General features: G+C 34.5%; 1 protein-coding gene across 1 annotated transcript in view; it reads right to left on the bottom strand.

Annotated features, from left to right (window-relative positions):
* Window positions 1–20,183, bottom strand: part of LOC150093526 (leucine carboxyl methyltransferase 1-like) — a 205,116-nt gene that overhangs the window by 161,076 nt on the left and 23,857 nt on the right. Inside the window, exon 2 of the mRNA XM_090413476.1 lies at window positions 15,004–15,187. Within this exon, the coding sequence (XP_090269602.1) occupies window positions 15,004–15,187 (184 nt within the window). The remainder of the gene's footprint in view (window positions 1–15,003; window positions 15,188–20,183) is intronic.

Genomic DNA, 20,183 nt, shown 5'->3' with positions numbered 1-20,183 from the left:
AACTTCGTAGACTAAGGAAATTAAAAAGGCAGTCCTCAAAGAATGCATATTGAAAATATCTAGCAAGTAAGTCAATATATGCTCTGACAAAGAAAATGCAAAGTAAAGCAATGTGTAAAAGTAGCTAAACAAAAGTCATGGAAAGACTAGTAAGATTATGGAAGATAAATATCAGTAAAAAATGTTCTGAAAGCTATAGGAAAAGTTTAGAAATGGAGGAACAAGTGATGTAAAAGGTATCAGAGATGACAAAGGTGACATGAAAAGGAAAAATTGCTAACGGACAAAGATGATAAGAGGATAAGAATATTTCTTGTATGCATTTCAAATATGCTTGCATGAATCTTCCTGGAACACTTAGTAGAAAAATTTCTATGGAAACTACTTTATTATCATCATTATTACTGTATAGGCACAACATGGAGTCCTAAGACTCATCTAGTCCTAAGACCGAAACTATCAACACAATATCTATCGTACTTCTCCTTGAAACCATCAAGACAAGACATTCACAATTGACTTAGGCAACCCACTCCATTCATTCACCACTTTCCAAGAGAAAAATCTTGTCCTTGCACCCTTGCTAAACCACACTCTTACCCAACTTCCACAGATGACCTCTTGTTCTGCTTCCTTTAGTGGGAGACAGTCATCCTGAGACCAAATCAATTTTTTTTTTTTTTTTAAACTTAGATGGCGCCTAATTAGGACTTTAGTCTTGTGTTGCACGCTGCAATTACTTATACTAGTCCCCTCTGTTACACCGGATTGTGGTTGTCTCGCTATTGTAACAAACTTTGTGTGCTCTGAAGATGCTGGATATAATACCAGCAAAATATTAGCTTTTAAGTTAATAAATAGTCATTTTCTTATCAATCTGTGGGCGCATCAATACCATTAAAATCCAATTCAACATGTGTGATGAACACATAAGCCTTTCCACATGGTGTAATGGATAAAAGATCCTATTTTGATAGCCTCTAATGTTGTAGAGAAAAAAAAATAGGATTTTAGATGTTTTGTCCATTACAACTGTATTATAAATTAAAGATACCAAAAAATACTTGTTATATACTAGGTTTGATCCTTTATCCAAGTGTAAGCAAACAAAGTTTGCACCTGAAGTATTTTCAAGACTGGGGCAACTTGTATAAGGAAGCTAAGACTTCACAACACTTGCCTTAGTAAAGTCCTTTTTTTTTCCCCTACAACATTAGAAGCCACCAAAATAAGACTTTAGATATTTTGTCCATTACAATCATATTGTTTCACTTACTCACTGTCACATATACATGTTGTGTTGTGCTCTGATGATGCTGATTTGAAATTCAACAATTTCCCATAATGCAAAGCACATCTGCAAGAAGATGTGCTTTGCATTATGGGATACTAAGGCAAGTGATGTAAAGTTTTAGCTTCCTTTTACGAGTTGCCCCAGTCCTGAAAATACTTCAGGCACAAACCTTGTTTGCTTACACTTGGATAAAGGATTAAACCAAGTATATAATTTCTTGGATCTTTAATTTATAGTATAACCAAGTGAAAAAACTTCCAACAATTGTATTGTTTCACTTCCTCACAGGATGAGATAGAAGAAAACCAATGTGATATTTAGAAGTTGTTGCAAATCTGATAGATTATTTTTGAGTCAGTCATGGCTATGAAGAATCCTCCTAACCTGAACAAATATGGTTGCATTAATTTGCCAAAAATTCGGGAGACTTTTACCCTAAGAGCAACTCCCACACAGCTGTATTTTTCCCCCCTATACATTAGAGGGCGCCAAAATAAGACTTTAGATCTTTAGTCCGTTACAACTGTATTGTTTCGCTTACTGTTGCATATACATGTTGTATTGTGCTCTGATGATGATCCTGATTTTAAAATCAGCAAAATATAAGCAAGTTAATAAAACATCTTTTTTATAAAATAGTGCATTTGGTGTTGTTGTTCTTCTTGTATTACAACTCTTTATGAGTTTTAGCTTGCAAAACAATTTTTAGCCATTCTTTTCTTTTCTGTGTAACATTCTTCCAATTCTTAACTTTAAAGTTGTAAGATCTTTTTGTACATCATCAATCCATCTTTTTCTTATTTCTTTAACTCTTCTGTTATATTTTTCATTTGCCTTAACTGTAACATTGTTCTAACATTCCTTGTTCCAAAATTCATTAACCTTTTCCTTTTCATGTCGTTTCCTTGAAATCAGTCTGGCTTTCAATTGCTTAGCTTTCTTAACAAGAGATTTATTTATTTATTTATTTATTATTTATTTTTACAGGAATGGGTTGTTAGCCCATTGCCAAACTCCCTAACCTGGAGGACCAGGCCTCCATATTTTTGTCCCCTGGAGGCAGGGTGGCCAAGCTATACCCCTAGGCACTGGGTACCAGTTTTAGTTGCCTCTTATGATATCCATGGGCTACATTAGGACTATTCTTTAACCCCAGTCACCACACAGGGGCGTTTGGTGTTGTTAATACCATTAAAAATAAGTCATGAGGCTGTTATGACTGTTGCAGCACATAGATTTGAGACACAGTTCTTGTGCCAGTGAACTGAAAGAGTAGTCAATATTGTCAGATAATGGCTGTTCCAGTTATGAAGAAGGAATAACTAGACACCAATATGATCCAGATAATGGAGAGGATCTTTTAGTGAGCAGATAAGGATATCTAATTTTTAGTATTTCCTAAAATTTATAAGATTTTGAAACTCCATTTCACCGAGAGGGATGATGATTAGATAGATTATGAATATACCTACCAGTGTGGGTAGGTTTCTATAGACAGAAAAGGATCTGCTGGGAAGCCAGACCAGAGTATCAGGGAAGGGCAATTATTGTTTCCTCTTTCAATAGTAAAACAGATCCTTGGTTTGCTGGTTGTTAAGCTGTGCTAAATGTTAAAAACATATCCATGCGTCACAGCTAAATGGAGAACAAAGTAACATAACCATATTATGGTTATGAGTGGAGGTGAGTTAAAGCCATTTTTTCAAATTGTTTCATAAAAATATTGGCAAGGAGAGGAGGGGGAGCATAGATATGCCTTCGATCTGCTTTTAGGTTTTTTCATAGCAAGTAAAATAATCAGAATGCATGATAGGTGTATCCATCATTATCACATTAATCACCCTTCTCAGCAGTATGATGTTATCAAAACCTTAGTAAACTGAGCCAGAACCATCTGTTAGGTCAAAGTAGCCTTTACTGAAATCAATCACATCTAGGACACATTTTTAGCCACTGGTTCTTCCATTTACAAAATCAATAGGACTCTCGGCTCATTTCTGCAAATCCATCTACCCCAAAATCCTAAATCACAAAAAAATCCATTGCCATCCTTCACATCTGAGCCATCTCAGAAAAAAAAAAAAAAAATCCACATGTTCTTAAAACAGACTTAATTTAAGTCATACCAAAAATTAGCTACTTTTATCTGCACACACAAAGATCCTCACCATCATCTAGATTCTGTGTCCACAGTATCCCTTACTCATGCAAACTGACATATTATCAACAAACTAGAAGAGAAGCCAGTATCTAACTACAGGAACACAAAACTACGTCCACAATCTACAGCCATTCTGAGGTGACAGACGATGCCACTAACACAGATCTCTGGATCCAACGATGTAAAACCTCTGTATCATATAAAAGTAGATACACATCCAAGAGAGTTAATGAAATTTGCTGCACCACCATATTTGCCAAATATAAATAAATATGGTTGTCGCACTTTACCAAAAATCTGAGAGACTGTCATCATCAGCTGGACAAAGAAGATACTGCACTCAGTGAATGCAAATCGGGACTTTTTCACACAGTCTGTGGTTTTCCTTCCTGCTGGTGTCCTCGCATACACAATACATATCTTTTCAACTCATGATGCCTTGGTGATCAAGTCAAAATATTAGTCTAATAATTTAATAATTAAATAAAGTTAGTTAATTACTGACTGTCATCTCTTTTTCTTTTGACGTTTATGAGAAAAAATGCAAAGTATACCCTATTTGATCACAAAAGAAACGAAGAAATTATGAAAGAATTAAATCAAGAACCAGTAATAGAAAAAATTAAAAAATATAAACATAAATGGATGGAACACGTTCAAAGAATGAAAACAGAAAGATTACCAAAACAAGCCTTAAAGTACAAGCCATTAGGAAAAAGAAAACCAGGATGTCCTCTTAAACGATTCAATGATGACTTCTAAGGCCGGAACAATCCATGCTAGGCCTAAATCCTTGATACGCATGGTGATGAATTACTGACTAGATGTATTTCCTCTAAACAACAACGACATGATAAGAGAAAGGAATTTTTTGGCTCTAACTACTTTTGAAAATTGGTAGGCCTCCACCCTCAGTGATTTGTATAGTTGAATTTTTTGGCTACAGTTGATCTAAAGAAACAGGTATGAGAGTTTTTAAATCATCTTGCACCCAAGAGTTTAGGAATACAAGACAGACTATGATTTCAAACTTATGATTCAATATGAAAATATGATTCAAACAGAATATGATTTCCTGATGTTAGAGTAGGGCATGATTGCTGCTGTCATCTCATTTTCTTACATTTTAACATTTTTTTAACTACCTAATATATTTATATTCCCATTTTCTATTTGGAATACTTCTATGATTTATTAAACTAGCAGTTATCATTTGCCCAAATTGTCAGTCTATTTAAGTCATCCCAGAGGATCTCTACATCATCTTCATTGACTATCACCACTCTTCCCTGTTTTGCATCATCAGCAAACAACTGAATATTTCCCCTCAAATTATTTCATCTCTTTTATCATTGATGAACAAATTAAACAGCAGGACCAAGAGGCCCTGTAGTACACTACTAGTCACCCAACTTCTGCTGGACTGAATTCACCCATATACTATTCTTTGATGTTTGTCCATTAACAATATCCTCTTATTCATAACACCAGCTTCATAGCCAACCCATATGATCCAATTTATGTAAAGAGTTTCATCTGGTATCCTATCAAATGCCTTTATAAAGTCAAGCAATATCACTGTATAGCCATTTCCTTTATTCAACTCAGCTGGCACTATTATATTAAAAAAGTGAGCAAATTACAAAGCAAAGACCTACCCTCAAACAAAACCATGTTGTCCTCTATAGAGTAACATATTCTTGTCCATCGATTCCTGAATTCTGCCTTTTACCAACTTCTTTAATACCTTAACCACAATTCCTGAGACTGATTGGGTTATAATTGCTACTGCTGTGATGAAGTCCCCTTTAATCAATTTTACCCACTTTTCCATCCTATCTTAGCAGAGGGACTTATATTAAACAGCCTGTTCAGAGGAGCTGCCAATTCCCCTACACAATTTCATAATAAATGGGCTGATATCTCATGGTCATATCTGCAATATTATGAGCATCTCCAATTCATCTACTGTAGTCCCCCCCCCCCATGCATGGGTTCACTTGCCACAGTCAATCTTGTTCTGAAAATATTAAATGGGAAATTCCAGAAAAAAAAATGCACAAGTTTTAAATTGAGTGCGCTCTGAATAGCATGATTAAATCTGATGCCATTCTGCCTGGAACTTAAATCACCCCCTCTGTCAAGCATATCCACACTGTACTGTATATGCTACATGCCCAGTTAGTCACTTAGTAGCCATCTTGGTTATTAGACTGACTGTCACAGTATTGCAGTTCTTGTGTTCCCTTATTTTAATCCTTATTTTACTTAATAATGGCCCCAAAGCGCAAGGCTTCTCTTAGGCAATTCGGTATGCCAAACAGAAGCCGTAAAGTGCTTTCTTTAAATGAAAAGGTGAAAGTCCTCAACTTCATAAGGAAAGAAAAAAATTGTATGCTGAGGTTGCTAAGATTCCATTCACATAACTTTTATGACAGTATATTGTTATAATAGTTCTATTTTATTATTTGTTGCTGGAAATTGTGATTGTACTCTTCACTTACCAGTTTCATGTAGCCGTAAGCATAAATAAATATATTAATCTCTTTACCTTGATTACTTTGATGGACCTGTGGTTTCAGTCCAGATTTCTCCATGGCTGCAGGTCGTAAAGAGTCCAGCTATTCCTGTCTTGGGCCTTTCTTCTCCATTTTCTTCCAACTTTCTTAATCATTGGGTCTTCCCAACTTAAGGCTGGTCTTCCAGGTTTCCTTTTGGTATCTCTTGGATACCAGTTTGTAATTCTGACTGTACATCTGTTGTCTCTCATTCTGGTGAGATGTCCTGCCCATCTTTTGCTGTTGTAGATTGTTTTTATTATATCTGTGAGTCCAGACTTCTTCCTGATTTCTGTGTGTCTTATGTGGTCTATTTTGTTTATATTGCATATTCTGCTTTCTATTGCACGTTGAGTTGTTATTAAGCTTTGTTCTTCTTTTAAAGTTGTGTTCCAAGTTTCACTGACATAAGTTAATGCTGGTAAGATGTGACTATTGAAAAGATTGGCTCTTATGTCTATATCTATGTTTTAGTTGGTAATTGTTGATTTTATTTTGTTGAAGGCTATCCAAGCAGCTCTTTTTCTCCTTGCTATTTCATTTGATATATCATTATTCATTTTTATGGACTGGCCGAGGTAGATGTATTTTTCAACTTTTTCGATGGTGTGAGATTCTAGAGCGATTGTATGATCTTTACAGTATTTGTTTTTCATCCATCTTGTTTTGTCAGGGTGTATTTCCAATCCAATTTTTTGGCAGTTTTGGCTTATGTTATTCAGCACTGATTCTAAGAGTTTGGGTGAGTGAGATATTAATACCACATCATCAGCGAATCACAGGATATTTAATATTTCACCATCAATGTTTATTCCATCTTTTATGTCAATTTTTCGAATGATGCTGTCCAGAGTAGATGTGAAGAGATAAGGTGATAAGACATCACCCTGACGTACTCCTCTACTTAAGTTAATTTTAATCGGGTGATTGAAAAGGGTGATATTTGTTGTACTTTCTTTGTAGATATGAGTTGGATGTATGCTTTTTCTACGCCTTGTTCTATTAAAGCTTGGAATACTGCATTATGCTCAACAGTGTCAAATGCCTTTTTAAAATCTATAAAAAGAAGACAAAGTGGGATCTGGTATTCTCTGCATCTTTCTGTTAGCTGAGTAATAGTTTGAATGTGATCTATTGTTGAAAAGCCTTTTTTGAAACCAGCCTGTTCTTTGCAGCTATTTTCATTGATGAAGGTTTGTATTCGGTTTAGGCTGATTCTGGCGAATATTTTGTGTGTGTGTGCGCTAATAGAGAGATAGGTCTGTAGTTACTGATGTCTTCTTTATTACCTTTTTTATGCAGAATTATGGTCTTTGATGTTTTCCATTCAGTAGGTACTTTCCTTAATTGTATATATTAATCTCTTACTGTGCCTAATTTATAAATTAAACTTTATCATATTTTTCCTGTATGTACAGGAAAAAAATATAGTATACATAGGGTTCAGTACTATCTGTGGTTTTGTGTATTCACAGGGGGGGGTCTTAGAACGTATCCCCTGCAGATAATGGAGGTACCACTGTACATCTATTCTAACACAGGGTTCCCATTCGTCCCGTTTTTTTTATAAAAATGTCCCGTGTTAATTCCAAAAGTGCCACTTTTTTAAGCATCCTTCAGGAAAAAAATGGATAAACGAATTTTATATCATTTTTAGTACCAATTTCTATTAGAATGTTGATAATAATAAATTTTATTTATTTATTATTTATAATAATAATCATTAATATTATAAATAATATAACTAACTAATAATAACTAGCTAGGTTCAGAACTATATAAATATGCAGGAACAAGATTCAAAGAAAGACTCTTATTATTTTTAAATAAAATTTACTCAACTGGTATCCCTCCAACAGAATGGGAAAAAAAAAGCAATTGTGATTCCTGTCTTAAAAAAGGTAATAGAGATGACCTTAAAAACTATAGAGGTATCAGTATACTAAATTCCTGTTACAAAATATATAGCAGAATCTTAAATAACAAACTAATGAAATTGTGTTGAATTTTTTCTTCACTAATATGTATATTACAAGATTCTCTTTACTGATATACCATATAGACAACGTGATGACGTCCAATACATCAGTATGATTACGATTCCATTTGTCAGCAACATTTCCAAAAAATTAGCTAACCTTTTAAAACCACATAATATCAGAGTAGCATTCAAGCCAATCAACACTATTAGGAAATTTTTAAGATCACCGAAAGATCCTCATCCATTCTACAAGTACTCTGGAGTATATAATATACCTTGCTTATGTGGTATTAGTTATGTAGGTAAGATCTCTAGAAGCTTTGAAACGAGAAAGAAAGAACACATAGGATATGTCAGAAACAACAGACAAGACATTTCAGGCCTTTCTTGCCACTTTACCTCTACTAACCATCACATTGAGTAGGATAAGAGCCTTATGCCCTACATAGAAGATAACTACCATTCAAGAACCTTTAAGGAAGCAGCTACAATCGCCCGTAAAACTGAAAACCTAAGCAAGAATCAAGGTCTAACCTTACCAGAAATTTGGAAAACTTTAATCAGATCATTTAACATCAAAGAAATGAACTTTCATGACAATTACGTCATGAGCCATAACGAATAAATCACGTTCGTGAGACACGCGCATTGTCACGCACAATACTATTTTTTGTATGAATTAGAACCATCAGTTATAACCTAGTCTGTTACCTTCATTTAGCTTACTAATTTGTATTCCCTGAAGATGCTGATAGAAAAATTGGCGAAACATGTAGAACGATAAAATAAAGCTACTTGACAAAGATTATATAAAAAAAGTGTAATAGTCTTAAACTAATGAAATATTCCGAAAACTTTATTCTAGAAGTACAGAATGGATTTAGAAAAGTACGATCATGTATAGACCTGGCATTTTGTCTAAAATTAATAATAGAGAAAAGAAGAGAATACAATTTAGAAACCCATATTGCATTTATTGACTTTGAAAAAGCATTTGACAAAGTTAAAAGAAACATTATTTAACATATTAAAAGAAAGACAAAGACAATGAAAATAGGTAGAATCATTGAAAATGTCAACTGTGTTATGAATGGAGAACCTGTGGAACAAGTAAAACATTTCAGCTACTTAGTCACGATTTTTACTGAAGATGGTAAATTAAATATAGAAATAGACAACAGAATCAGCAAAGCTGATATGGTGGGAAGTCAATTGAATAAATTCATATGGAATAAGAGAGAAATTAGTCGGAACACTAAATTAGATATATACAAGAGTGTTCAAACAAGTTTTAACTTACGGATCTGAGAGCTGGGTCAGAAGTAAAACACTTGACCAAAGACTAGAGACCGCAGATATGAGAGTCCTGAGAAAGATTAGAGGCGTGAGCAGATGGCATCAATGGCAATATCATATTAAAAATGAGGATATTAGGAAAGAACTTGACATTGTCAGCATCCAGGAATGTGTTAGCAGAGCTAATCTCAGGTGGTATGGTCACTTAAACAGAATGGGCGAGGAAAGATTAGCAAAACAAGTTTTCTCTGCCAGGTTGGCAGCAAAACGACCCAGAGGAAGACCAAGATATAGGTGGATTGATACGGTACAAAGTGCCTTAGACCATAGAAATATAAGATCTGATAATGTTGGAGTCTTGACAAGTAACAGAGTGATCTGGAGGAAAATTGTAGATAGGCAGTTGGTAATGATGTAAATTTTTTCATGTAGTACTATCATATCCTGTACACCCCCTTGAAGGTACATGGCAGGAATTTGATGATGATGATGATGAAAGAAAGACAAATACCAAATAATATCCTAAAAGCCATCACAAGTATATATGAAAATAATCAAATACAAATAAGATTAAATCACGAGCTATCATATATCAGAGAGATAAACCAAGAGATCCGACAGGGATGTCCCCTCTCAGCAACTCTTTTTAACAGCAGAAATGAAGTTTATGAGAAAAACTGCAAAGTATACCCTATTTGATCACAAAAGAAATTAAGAAATTATGAAAGAATTAAACCGAGAACCAGTAATAGAAAAAATTAAAAAATATAAACATAAATAGATGGAACACGTTCAAAGAATGAAAACAGAAAGATTACCAAAACAAGCCTTAAAGTACAAGCCATTAGGAAAAAGAAAACCAGGACGTCCTCTTAAACGATGACTTCTAAGGATGGAACAGGCCATGCTAGGCCTAAATCCTTGATATGCATGATGATGATGAACTAATAATAACTAATGGCGATGTTCTTTTTTCCCATACTTCTGTTATAACAGTATCTTACTTAATCAATACTTTGCGTGTTATAATTTTTATCGTTTTCTACCCCCATAATGCTGAAACGTAAATGCAGTGTTAATGATAATATTAGAAGAGAATTTCCTTTCATTAAAGGTGTAGATGAAAATGTGGAATGTACTTTATGTAACTGTAAATTTTGCATGTCGCATGGTGGTCAGTCAGATGTAGTCAACCACGTGAAAACGAAAAAACATAAAGCTGCTGTTCGGAGTAAGGCTTCCAACTGCAGTATAAGTAATTTTTTAATTGTGAAAACCAAGAGTGAAAGGGAAAAAGAGTTATCACTGGCAACGCAGGAAGCAATCTTCGCGTATCACACAACGGTGCATAACCACAGCTTTAACTCCATGGACTGCACAACAACCATCGTGAAAAAAATTTTCAACGATAAATTCATGTGTTCGCAAACAAAGTGCAAGGCAATAATAACCAATGTTATTGCCCCATTAGCTACAAAGCAGATTGAGGAAGAGCTAAAAGAAGTTCATTTTATATCAATACTAATCAAACCACTTTGACATGAAATTAGTGCCTCTGGTCATTAGATACTATCATCCAGAAAAAGGTGTGAAGGTGAATGTGTTGGAGTTAGTTAATTTAGGTGGTGAGTCTTCAGAACTTTTATTTTCTTATGTGTTGGAAGTGTTACAGAAGTTAGATCTCCTGAAAAAAGGTTATTGCTATATTAGCAGATAATACAAATACAAACTTTGGTGGAAAGAAGAGAAAGGGAAAGGATAATCTGTACTTCAAAATGCAAGAAAACACTGTGAACAATTTAATTGGAATTGGTTGCCCTGCACATGTGATACATAATGTTGTTCAGACTGCTTCAGATTGCTTACCTATCAATCTTCAATTAATAATTAACAAGATTTACCAATATTTCCACATATACTGTGAACAAGTTGAGGAACTTAGATTATTTTGTGAATTCACAAACACAGAGTATAAAACTGTTTTGGGTAGCTAAAAGATGGCTCTCTTTTGCCTGCAATCCAGAAGGTTATTGACACGTTCCCTTCAGTGAAGTCATATTTTCTTTCTATTGACAAACGTCCCATCAGTTTCAAAAATTTCTTTGAAAATCCACTTTCAATTACACTGCTGCATTTCCTTGCAGCCAGTTAAAAACCTTTTATGATACCATTAAATGTATTGAAAAGCAAGATATAACAGTAATTGAAGTGAAGGATGAAACAAACTGGTGGAAAGGTCAAATTGTAGGAAGGCAGAGAAGGTTTCTTACAACTACTGTGAGAAAACAGTTGCAAGAATTAGAAAACGAAGGACACATAACAGTTGAAAAGTTTGAAAGCTATGCAGTAGATTTCTACTGCACCTGTATTGGATATATTCAGGAGTGGTGTACACCATTTCTCACACCTCTTCAGTCTATGGATTGGATTAATTTGAAGGGAAAGGATCCTGTGACTTGGAAGAACATACAAGAAAACTAAATATTCATGCCAAGTTTTACTGTGAATGAAGAGGATTTATTTGATGAGTTTCTATGTGTGAAAAAATATTGTGAAAGCAGATTTGAAGTGTGGAGTGAAACAGAAGGATCAAAGTGACAGTAATAAATTTAGCTTAATCCTTTATCCAAGTGTGAGCAAGTTTGCACCTGAAAATATCTTCAGGACTGGGGTAAGGTGGTACAACACTGGGCAACTCGTTGCAAAGGTGGAGCAAGCTAACATCACTCCTATCTCAGTATCTCCCATAATGCAAAACATCTCCTTACGGATATGTATAATGTTATGCATTAAGGGAAGGGCCACTACCCAGACTAGTTTTGACCTTTATTGAGGTCTCTTCAGTGGGAGCCAGGCCAAAGTAGAGATACCAGGCAGAAGCATTAGCAAGGTCATCTCTACCTATAGGAGTTTGGCACACCGTTTGGCAACTTCTTTGGTCATTCTTCTTGGCTCATCTTTATCGCACCATCACAGCAAACTCAAATTTCACTCTCTTACTCTTCTTATTTACTTGTGCCAACTGTTTCATATTTCATACCTGCCAATATAATCATCTCTTTCACTTTCCCCTCTCTGCATCCTAATAGCATTACATTAATCTCTGCTTCAGGGAAACATGATGTTGCCACACTCTTCTCAAGCACTCCTATTATCACAGAGTCTTCATACAGAACTTTCTCCTTATTCTCATGCTTTCACTCTTCCAAATTCCGATTTCTCTTTCCTCGCATCTTGCCCTTTTTTTTTCCTTCTCTGCCATACTACTCAGCAGGTGTTTCTCTAACAATACAAGGTCATGTTTTCATCTGTGAAGACTCTATGTAAGTACACTATCTCTTTCATTACTCCCTGATTATTCTCTTCATTTACCACCATTTCAATCATGCTATCACATGGAATGCAAGCACTCTCACTTGCCTTGACCAATGTACTTATAAATCTCAATGACAGTTATTGCAAACTGACATATATCTTAATTCCCCACACTTATGGCATTAGTTTTTAAAATATTTCCTACACATGCACCCAGCAGTCTCATTCCCCATCCAACATAAGATAAATTTGAATATATCCAAATATTTGAGTTCTGAAAAACAGACTAATCTGGAGGAAAAGTGTTGATAAGCCTTACTGATAATGCAAATTTAGTCATGGATTACTATCATAGTAGCTATGAACCCTTGAAAGTATATAAGGCCTTCATTCCAGTAAGAATTATTTCAGTTGGTGTAGGTGTTTAGATCACAAGAGCAAAAACAGTAGTCACCCCTCCCCCCTCCCCCCCCAAAAAAAGGAGATGTAGAAACCAAACAGGTCTTTATGTGGCACTGCAGCACCAAAGAGACATAAGAGAAAGCAGTTGAGTGACCAGTGATCTGCAGGAAAAGAAGAGTTTCACAAAGTTTTGAAAAGATATCAAAAAGAAAGCTGCCATTAGCAATAAATTTATCAGGACTTGTTAAGAGGAAATCAAGAGTTGGGAGAGAGAGTGGAGGATTGCTAAGTATCCTGATGGGCAATTTGTGAAAGATGGATGATAGGAAATATCTCTTCATTGCTTACTGTATTAGTCACAAAGGCAAATTCAAGGGTACAAAGATATACACTAAGCATAACACACACACACACGCACACCAACAAGAAGGAAAACACAAACTGATAGTAACAAGGTGGAATCATACAACCTACCTGGTGTCCTCTATGGGATGGTGATAGAAACTTGCTGTAGGTCTTAAGACAGTGAGAGGTTTCCCTCCCCTGGATCTATGTCCTTTATCCACCTGCAATGTAGATAATGGACAGTTTCAATATTCTTCTAGATGGATATTTGAACAAACTGCTTTTCCAGTTTGTTCAAAGTATGACAGTTTGCAAGAGCAAAGGATGATCTGGATGATGGAGAAGATCTTTCGTGAGCAGAAAAGGGTAGCTAATTTTTGGTAAGCAGGTAGGTATATTATATCTTAAAAGGTACATGCAAGACATTAGATTTTTCTTGAAATAAACTAGATGTAAAGGATGGTAATGGATTTTTTGCACTTTGGATTTTTTGACCAACCAGGCCAGCTTCACTTTATTATGAGGATCATATTATGAAGAACAAGGCATTAAACATGATAACAAAAATGGCAATGCTAATATCAACACTTTAAGTGATGCAGCTGATATACTTTTAAATAAATCCGGTACACATTTGCAGGATTCCATAACTAACTGAATAACTGCTGTAACAAATTTGGTATAAAAGTAGGCAAAAAACAGACTATGAGATTAAAAAGGAACATGGAAAACATCAGCTTAGGCAATTTTTAATGTAAACAGACAGCATATATATAAGATAGTATATATAGCTGTATACAGACAATGTTCAAACCAATTTTAACTGCAGATATGAAAGCTAGGTTAAAATAAGTCATTTGATCAAAGAACACAGACATGAGTTTTCTGAGCTAACTCAGAGAGTGAACAGATGGCATCAGTTGCAGATTTATATTAAAATTTAAGATATTAGGAATCTAATGTGATTCTAATGTGAATCTATAAAAAGAGATAATCTAAGGTAGTATGGTCATTTAATAGAATAAGAAAGTCCAGGTTAACGAAACTGGCGTTTAATGACAGAATGGTAAGAAAAGATCCAGAAAAAGGCCAAGACCTAGATGAATGGATGCTGTTAAAAGCGCCCCAGAGAAGTGAAATAAGATTTGACAATATTGAAATCCTGACAAGCAGACTAAGTAATAGCAAACTTATGATGCAGTAATATCATAGTATCCCATACACCTCATGAGGATACATATCAGGAATTTGATGATATTTTGCTGGTTGAATAAGACCCCTTCCCCATGATGAGTGTGACTTCAAGGGACTCTGTTATTAACAACAATAAAATGTGTGAGATTACTTAAGACCATCTTTAATAAATCAATTTCTATAAAGAACCTCACTTTCACCTGTGCAATTCCCTTCTGTTATACTCTGAATATTTTCACTACACACCTTATTATATTACCTATGCTGTACTCTCAATATGTCAGTTTTAATCCAAAGAAATAAGAGCACACTCTAACACGGAATGTTATTTTCATATGATGGGAAGCCAAATTTTTCTGACATTATGAGCTTATTTTATAAATATTTGGTTTATTTTGCCATGACTTTAGTAGTATAATTAATTATCATTAAAAACAATAATGAAAAGTTAATTTACCTTCTGTAGCTACTTGTGTAAGAAGAGCTTTTCTGTTTCTAATAGCATAGCATTTACGAGAAGTCACTGGAGGGAGATCAATTTCAACAAAACTTTTAACTGTTATACCCTCTAATTTCAGTCTCCAGAACAGTGTATCAAATCCTGCACCAACATTCACAACTTGACAATTATGACGGGTAATCTGAAACCAAAACATCAAAAAAGTAATTATACACTAAATCTTATTAAATACATTCTTAAGGGCCAGTAATAAAAGCAAAAAGAACAGAATATTATTATTATTATTATTATTTGTCACCTCCTGGGAGTCCAAAGACTTGTCGAGGGAGGGCATCTACTCTACAACTCTGCTTCAACCACTCACAATCCACCAACTGACCACAACCACTAGTATTTCCACAAATAATCACAAACATCCATGCCCACGGCAGGATTCGAGCCTGCAGCCTCGACTGGAGAGCAGACACACTAACCACTCGGCCAGCTAGGCTGATAATAACAACATACACACACAAATTTTTATTAGTGCAGAACGGTCTGCATAAAATCCAAAATAATAACAGTAGAAAAACATCATCAAATTCCTGATATATGTATCCTCAAGGGATGTACAGGATATGATTGTACTATATGAAAAATTACATCATTACTAACTTCCTATCTACAATTTTCCTCCAAATCAGTATAATTAATTATATATTTGGTTTGATCCTTTATCTAAGTGTAAGCAAACAAAGTTTTCACATGAAGTATTTTCAGGACTGGGGCAACTCGTGGTAAAGGTGGTATAAGTTCTCATCACTTGCCTTAGTATCCCATAATCATCTTCTTCTCTCTTCCATCATCTATGTGGATGATGATGAGGTTGAATGAACTCTTTCCACTTTTGTCTGTCCATGGAGAGTCCGAACAATTCCATCCAGTTTGGTGTTGCTTGTTGCGATTTTTTAGGTCCTCTTTTATTTTGTCTTTCCATTTAATTCTGAGCCACCCTTTGGATCTTTTACCTTCCATCACCCTTTGGATCTTTTACTTTCCATCGTTGTATTCAGGGCTTTAGACGGTAATCTTTCTGTGCCCATTCTGGTCACATGGCCAAACCATCGCAGTCTTCTTTCTTGGATTTTGTCTATTATTGTTATTTCTTGTTTCAGTCGTTTCCTTATGTCTTCGTTTCTTAGTCTATCCAGCACAGATACTCCAAGTAATCTTCTTAGCCAACCCATTTCAGTAGTTAGTTCAGTATAAGTTCTCATCACTTGCCTTAGTATCCCATAATCTTCTTCTCTCTTCCATCATCTATGTGAATGGTGATGAGGCCGAAGTATTTTCAGGACTGGGGCAACTCGTGGCAAAGGTGGTATAAGTTCTCATCACTCGCCTTAGTATCCCGTAATGCAAAGCACATCCTTGCAGACATGCATAATACTATACATTAAGGAAAGGGTCACTATGCAGACCGGATTCGGCCTTTATTGAGGTCTCATCAGTGGGAGCCAGACCCAGAGGTGGTGATACTAAGACAGAAGTAATGGAGAAGTCATATTTCCATATGCCAGTTACCAACACCTTATTATTAAAATTTTCTGGATTAGAGATGAGTTGATGGAAGTTTTTTCATTTGGATATGCTACCAATTATATATTTGGTTTAATCCTTTATCCAAGTGTAAGCAAACAAAGTTTGCACCTGAAGTATTTTCAGGACTGTGGCAACTAGTGGCAAAGGTGTGTAGTGACCCTTCCCTTAATGTATAGCATTAAGGATATGTGCTTTGCATTATGGGATACTAAGGCAAGTGATGAGAACTTAGACCATCTTTGCCACGAGTTTCCCCAGTCCTGAAAATACTTCAGGTGCAAACTTTGTTTGCTTATACTTGGATAAAGGATTAAACCAAATTGGTAGCGTAGCCAAGTGAAAAAACTTCCATCAATCCAAATCAGTCTGTTACCTATCAAGACTCCAATATTATCAGATCTCCTAAGGCACTTTTTTTTTTTTACTGTATCAATCCAGCTATATCTTGGTCTTCCTCTGAGTCTTTTTCCTGCCAACCTGGCAGAAAACACTTGTTATGCTAATCTTTCCTCTCCCATTCTGTTTAAGTGACCATGCCACCTGAGATTAGCTCTGCTAACACATTCCTGGATGCTAACAATGAAAAGTTCTTTCCTAATATCCTCGTTTTTATTATGATTGCCATTGATGTCATCTGTTCATGCCCCTAATCTTTCTCTGGACTCTCATATCTGTGGTCTCTAGTCTTTGGTCAAGTTACTTCTGACCCAGCTCTCAGATCGATTAGTTAAAATTGGCTTGAATACTGTCTTGTATACAGCTAATTTAGTGTTTTAGCTAATTTCTCTCTTATTCCATATAAATTTATTCATTTGACTTCCTACCATACCAGCTTTGTTGATTCTATAGTCTATTTCCATATTTAATTTACCATCTTCACTAAAAATCGTGCCGAAGTAGCTGAAATGTTTTACTTGTTTTATAGGTTCTCCATTCACAATACAGTTGATGTTTTCAATGTTTCTGCCTATTTTCATTGTAAAAAAATTCAATGTAAAAAAAACATTTATGTAATGAAATGATAATGTAATGATAATATATTGCTGGTTTCTGACCAAAGGGCTTCGTCTATGAGCTATGGAAGTGCTTATCAGGCATGAATTTAAGGAGAAAGAACATACCTTTCCAGAGAAAAGTCTTTTCAAGAGAGATATAGGCTGCAGAAGTAAAGTGCAGTAATTAACGTAATGATTCAAAACCTTAGAAAATCATAATTTTGAAATCCACATAAGAGATATTTTAGTGGAATGATATCTGCCTGATATAGTTTACAGTGATCTGGTTATTTTTCAGACTTTGTTTTTTTTAACATATCTCCCACTCATGACAAGTTGTTTGTTAAATCTTTCGGTGGGATAAGATTTTTTATTATTATTATTTATTAATTTTTATTTAATTTAATTTTTTGTTTTGTTTTTAAAAGAAAAGTTTAAAAAAGAAAAGTAAAAGAGATGATAGTTGTTGCAGGAATTAATAATTTAAGTAACGACAAATATAATATGAGAAGAGGATATGAAAGGCCTGTTGGAAGAAGCAAAAAAGAAACGTGAGAGAGTAAAAATGCTACAAAAAAAATTTATTATTTTTATGGCTATTTACACCTATTTTTGGTTAGAAGTACCCTTTTTTAATAATGTCACTGGCTTTTTATTCAAATTTTAGGGCATTACTGATGTTTTATATGGGCAGATATATGAAAAATATATAGGAAGAAAATAAATAAATAAAATATATATATATATATATAGGAATCAAAAAATGGACATACTTTTGTGGGATGTTGCTGGCTGTCTTCTTTTTCAGTGGCATCCCAGCATATGGCGATATACATTCATTGTTGAAGGAAGGAAGTAAGACTGAACGGAAGGGGGGGTTGGGAAAGTGGGGTTTGAGAGACGTGGAAGATTTATTTGTGAGGCAAGAGTGTATGCAAACTTATTTGAAAAACCCAGGTTTTTCAAAAAGTTCAAAAAAGGTCGCATACCTCTCTTGCCTCACCAACAATTTTCCCATATCTCTCAAACCCCACTTTTCCGATCCCGCCCGCTTCCATTCAGTCTTCCTTCAACAATGAATGTATATCGCCATACACTGGGATGCTACTGAAACAGAAGACAGCCAGCAACATCCCAGAAAGGTATGTCCGTTTTTTGATTACTATATATATATATATTTTTTTTTTTCTTCCCTTCCTATATATTCTTCATATATCTGTCCATATAAAACATCAGTAATGCCCTAAAATATGAGTAAAAAGCCAATGGCATTATTAAAAAAAAAAGGGCTACTTCTAAACAAAAATGGGTCAAATAGCCATAAAAATAATATTTACTTACAGGAAAAACATGGGAATTTTCCCAGAAATAATATCTGCTACAAAAAATTTTACCTATTAAAATAATACATTTAATATATAAAGATTTAGTACATTTTTTTCACATTTAATATCATTTATTTTTATATTGTGGGAATATACATAAAATTAAAGAAAGCATGACTATAACAGAAAAGTAATAGATGACATCTGGAAAAATAATTTCTTTCTTTCTTTTTTTTTTTCTTGTTAAATCAGCAAACAATGCAGTCAAGCATTAAAATGAATTTTTGGCAATAGTTATAATAAAAGTACACAAATTAATTAATGCTTTGGTGTATACAAATATAAAGTGCATTATCTTCAATTATCCAATAATATATGAGGATAATATGACATTGGAAATATCCCAATTAAGAAAATATATATATTAGAAAATCGAAAAGAGAATAACGAAAAGTAGAAAAACAGTTAACGAAACTTAGATGGGATAAAAAAGAGAATCGGAACAAGAAAGAAACAGGAAAGCACTAAACTTGGTAATCATCATAATAATAACAACAAGGTAAGTCAATTAAAATAAGAAAAAAGAGGTGATATGGTACGGTGATTCAATCATGAAATTTGCACTTGCCAATGGAGTCACTACTTCTAGTTTCCAGGGGATGAAAGTTAACGATATAACAAACATAATCAAAAAACAGAAAAGAAAAGTAAAAGAGATGGTAGTTGTTGTAGGAACTAATAATTTAAGTAATGACATATATAATATGAGAAGAGGATATGAAAGGTCTGTTGGAAGAAGTAAGAAAGAAAGAAATGTAAGAGTAAAAATTGTAGGTTTGCTACCCAGATACGACAGTACAGAGTTAAGAAGGAAAGCAATGATAACAAATGATTCCATGCGCAAGCTGTGTAGAAGAAATGGATGCGAGTTTTTAGATGTGTGGAGTGTGTTTGATGGCGGAAAAGACTTGTATAGGAGGGTCAAACTCACTTGAATTCAAATTCATTTGGCAACAGGAGCCTGCCAAAAATAAAAAATTACTTATTAGAATGAGATCAAATGTAGAGAGTTAGGGAAACTAGATCATTAAGGGAAGAATGGGAAAACTGTGTGTGAAAGTTCAGCTATGACATACAAACATGATAAAGATATGAATGGCTTCAAACACATGTATGTGGGGAATGAGTGGAAATATATGCTTTGGGTTCAGATCTTCAGTATGTCTGAGGTAGAAAAATAGAAAGTTTTAAAACAAGGCCAAATAGATTGCACATG

The sequence above is a fragment of the Typopeltis vanoorti genome, chromosome 24 (genome assembly GCF_054136105.1).
Source record: "Typopeltis vanoorti isolate ZY-2024b chromosome 24, IOZ_Tvanoo_1.0, whole genome shotgun sequence".
NCBI classification, from domain to species: Eukaryota; Metazoa; Arthropoda; class Arachnida; order Uropygi; family Thelyphonidae; genus Typopeltis; species Typopeltis vanoorti.
Note: the sequence above shows the minus strand (reverse complement) of the source record. Positions and strands in the feature narration are given on the sequence as shown.